The sequence below is a fragment of the Oryzias melastigma genome, linkage group LG20 (assembly GCF_002922805.2).
Source record: "Oryzias melastigma strain HK-1 linkage group LG20, ASM292280v2, whole genome shotgun sequence".
Taxonomy (NCBI): domain Eukaryota; kingdom Metazoa; phylum Chordata; class Actinopteri; order Beloniformes; family Adrianichthyidae; genus Oryzias; species Oryzias melastigma.
The window spans coordinates 23086523-23089713 of NC_050531.1; the positions used below are offsets into that span (position 1 = coordinate 23086523).

The following is a 3191-nucleotide window of genomic DNA, read 5'->3' on the forward strand; positions in this document are numbered from 1 at the left end:
CTGTAAAAACTACAGGCATGAAGCCCAATGAGGCAAATTGAATTTGTGATATTGGGCTATATAAATAAAATTGAATTGAATTGAAATATTTGTGAATTAAAAGCAGTTGCAGACAGTTTAAATCAATAACAAATCTTAGAATGTGGTTTATTTTATTCAGATACAGTTCCTAAAGCATATAATGCATTTATATAGAGATAAAATAAGGCTATGATAGTGTTGTAATGTTTACATAGCTAAAAAAGAAAAACGATCGATGAAGGTGCATCAAAGTTAAAAAAAATCACATGTTCAATTTTCTTAATTCCAGTGAGTCTTCTGCAGCTGGAGGATCTTATTTGACACGATTCAAATAGTTATTTATTGAAAAATCAAGTTGATTTTTCTTAACGGTGTGGCGGGACTTTGTGGCTCCTGCTGGGTTTTGGTCTGCCAGAACCTGCTCCAAATGGTTCTTAAAGGTCTCAGATCCATTTAGGCTGATGCCTGCCACCCATGAGCAGCAAAAAAGATGAATGGAAATAGGTTTTGATGAATACAAGCAGGTACCCTCTCAGAAAACGATCACTTAGCGTTTTAAAATCATCACTTTTACATGGAAGTCATGGTTAGTGGGTACGAGCTATTTAAATGACTTTTCTCGTATTCTTTATGAATTGATATTATTTAAACACCTTAGAATATCACAAAATTAATCTATGTAGCAATAATTTAACAAAAACTCTTTATTTAGAGGCTAACTTACCTTTCTGTCTTCAACACTCGAAGCTACCTTGTGTTAGCCGCGAGCCAGGAGCAGCAACAGGCTAAAAAATAAGATAAAATAAAATGTCAACTTTATTTACTTTTACTGATTTCATAAATGTCAAAGTACAGTAAACCTAAATGTTTGTCTTGGAAATCACTTACCTTTTTCACACGGAAAATTATCTGTCTCCAAATGTAGACCTTACTTATTCAGTCGTGTTTCGGGAAAATTGAGTTAAGAGGTCTCACTCCTCCCCTTTTTTTTGTCAAAGTACAACGAAAACTTAGCTTAAAGTGGTATTTTAAAGTCAAATAGAAATAATTTCATTTAACAAAAAGATCTTTGCAATGGTTAAAATCAATATCTATTTCGAAAGTTGAAATATAATAACTCATAAAATGGGGAATGCATTGTTATAGTGAAACAGTTTCACATCTAAATATAGCTCTCATTCTGGAATAATTTTCAAATAGAATACGTCTATATATATATATATATATATGATAAAATATTTGTGTTTTAAATACATATTTCAGCTTTAAATGTGCATGATTGTTTTTGTGTCATTTGTGCTAATTCAGAGAGATGCGCCGTAAAAAAATAAACAATCTTCAAATTGGAGTGGAGTTCCCATCATCCACAGCGAAACTTCGCACTGCACAGGCTGAGTCCAGCAGAAGAGCCATTTAAGGTTGACCTCGGAGCAGATACACAGAGTGCTTGATGAACTAATTACAGGAGATATCTCCCCTGTGTGCGTGACGGTGAGATTGCCTTGAGTGATTGTATGTTTCATGAACTTTACTCTAATCCTCGCCTACGATCCTCCCCGATAGCTGTGTACAGATTGGCAGCTTGAACGGACCAATCACAGACGCCATGAGACTTCCCTGAGGTGAGGATGACCAATAGGAACACCGGAACTCTGGGAGGTGTGGACTGGAAAGCTCACGAAGGTCCATAAAGTAGCTGGGAGCGTTAACGACTTTACCGGAAGTCATAAGGATTTCTTTCAGAATAAGGCGACAATTTTACGAAATCATTCAAAACACTAATTATGTCATTAAAATGAAAGCAGATAAACAATGTTTCTAAATTGACTAGTAAATTATATTGATGCAACAAATAGAAAACTAAAAATATACCACCTCAATTGTACCAAATACTTTATTGTTTTAAAAAATTAAAACATTTTATATTGAAGTCTCTTGATAGTCGTTTTTTTTAGTCAAGTTGTTTTCTCAAACACAAAAAATGCAATAAAAAATATAGCAAAATGAATAAAATGCCTCTGAGCTGAAAATATGGAGTTGTTATCATTTGGTTTGGTGCTTAAACAATATCGAGTGAAACGTTTAAAGGGGCAGCAGGGCTATAAATTATCTGTACAGTACCTGGAAACTTTAAATCGAAAATTTAAAGTTCAATTCAAAGTAAACGCATTGCTGCTTAATTTAGAGGAAACACACAGAAATCGTACTCCATTCATCAGTTAATTCTCTGTGACTTTTATTCTGAAGGCATCGCTTAATAGTCCCGCAGCTTCCGGCGTCGGTGAACTCTGATAATTGTCGGGGAGTCTTTCTGGGGTAAATGTCGGCGTGTTTATGCGGAGTCACGGTGCGGCCACTCTTTCCAGGATTACATAAGCTCCGTCCGTCAGTCCGAGCGCCGCTGCCGTCTGCGCCCCGCTGCTCTTCGCGTGCCAAAGCCCGACCGACCGGCCACACAGATGGGTGAAAAGGAGGAGAGGAGCCCGGAAGGAGTCAAATACTACAGGCTGTCAGAGATCGAGGCGCAAAACTCCTTCAAGTCTACGTGGATCATCATTCACCATAAAGTTTACGATGTCACCAAGTTTCTGGATGAGGTGAGGAGCTCTGCGCGCGCGCTCATAGCCCGTCAGGTGAAGGCGGGAGTCAGCAGACTGATGGATGCGTTCTATAAACATATTAATGTATTTACAGTTCGTGATGCTTTCCTAAGAATAGTTCTTATGGACACTGTTATGCTTTTATTGTGGAATTCTCTTCCTGTCATCTGAGAGTCCTGAGCAGGTGCGTGACTACTAACCAAACGATGTGGTGGGCCCGGCCCCTTCCACCCACAGTGGGATTTAAAGCGGGTTCAGGTTCCTCATACACCAGGGGGGTCAAACTCAATCGCACAAAGGGCCAAAATCCAAAACACACCTTAGGTCGCGGGCTGAACAGGATAAACATTTATTAAACACTCTAAAATTAAAAATTTAAAGCTTTAAAACTGTAACTTTTGAACATAATTATGAACTAGATATATAGCATTACCTACGATAATGCTAGTGTGAATGCTGTAAGCTAAATTTGGCCGCTAAAGATGCCAGAGGTGGGACCAAGTCATTGTTTTGCAAGTCCGAGTCAAGTCCCAAGTCTTTGTCCTCAAGTCCGAGTCAAGTCCCAAGTCA

The 3191-nt window shown here is 38.1% G+C and overlaps 2 protein-coding genes across 4 annotated transcripts in view; one reads left to right on the forward strand and one right to left on the reverse strand.

Annotated features, from left to right (window-relative positions):
- LOC112151364 (uncharacterized protein C18orf63) overlaps positions 1 to 996 on the reverse strand; it is a 19818-nt gene extending 18822 nt beyond the window's left edge. For all 3 annotated transcript variants that reach the window (XM_036217439.1, XM_036217437.1, XM_036217438.1), the window contains exons 1-2: positions 910 to 996; positions 746 to 806 (exon numbers count right to left, since the gene is read on the reverse strand). The gene's annotated coding sequence lies outside the window, so the exon portion shown is untranslated. The remainder of the gene's footprint in view (positions 1 to 745; positions 807 to 909) is intronic.
- A 1297-nt stretch (positions 997 to 2293) lies between these two features.
- The window catches only part of LOC112151558 (cytochrome b5), a 10925-nt gene continuing 10027 nt past the window's right edge, over positions 2294 to 3191 (forward strand). The window contains exon 1 of the mRNA XM_024280539.2: positions 2294 to 2618. Coding sequence (XP_024136307.1) covers positions 2481 to 2618 — 138 coding nt within the window. The 5' untranslated portion in view covers positions 2294 to 2480. The remainder of the gene's footprint in view (positions 2619 to 3191) is intronic.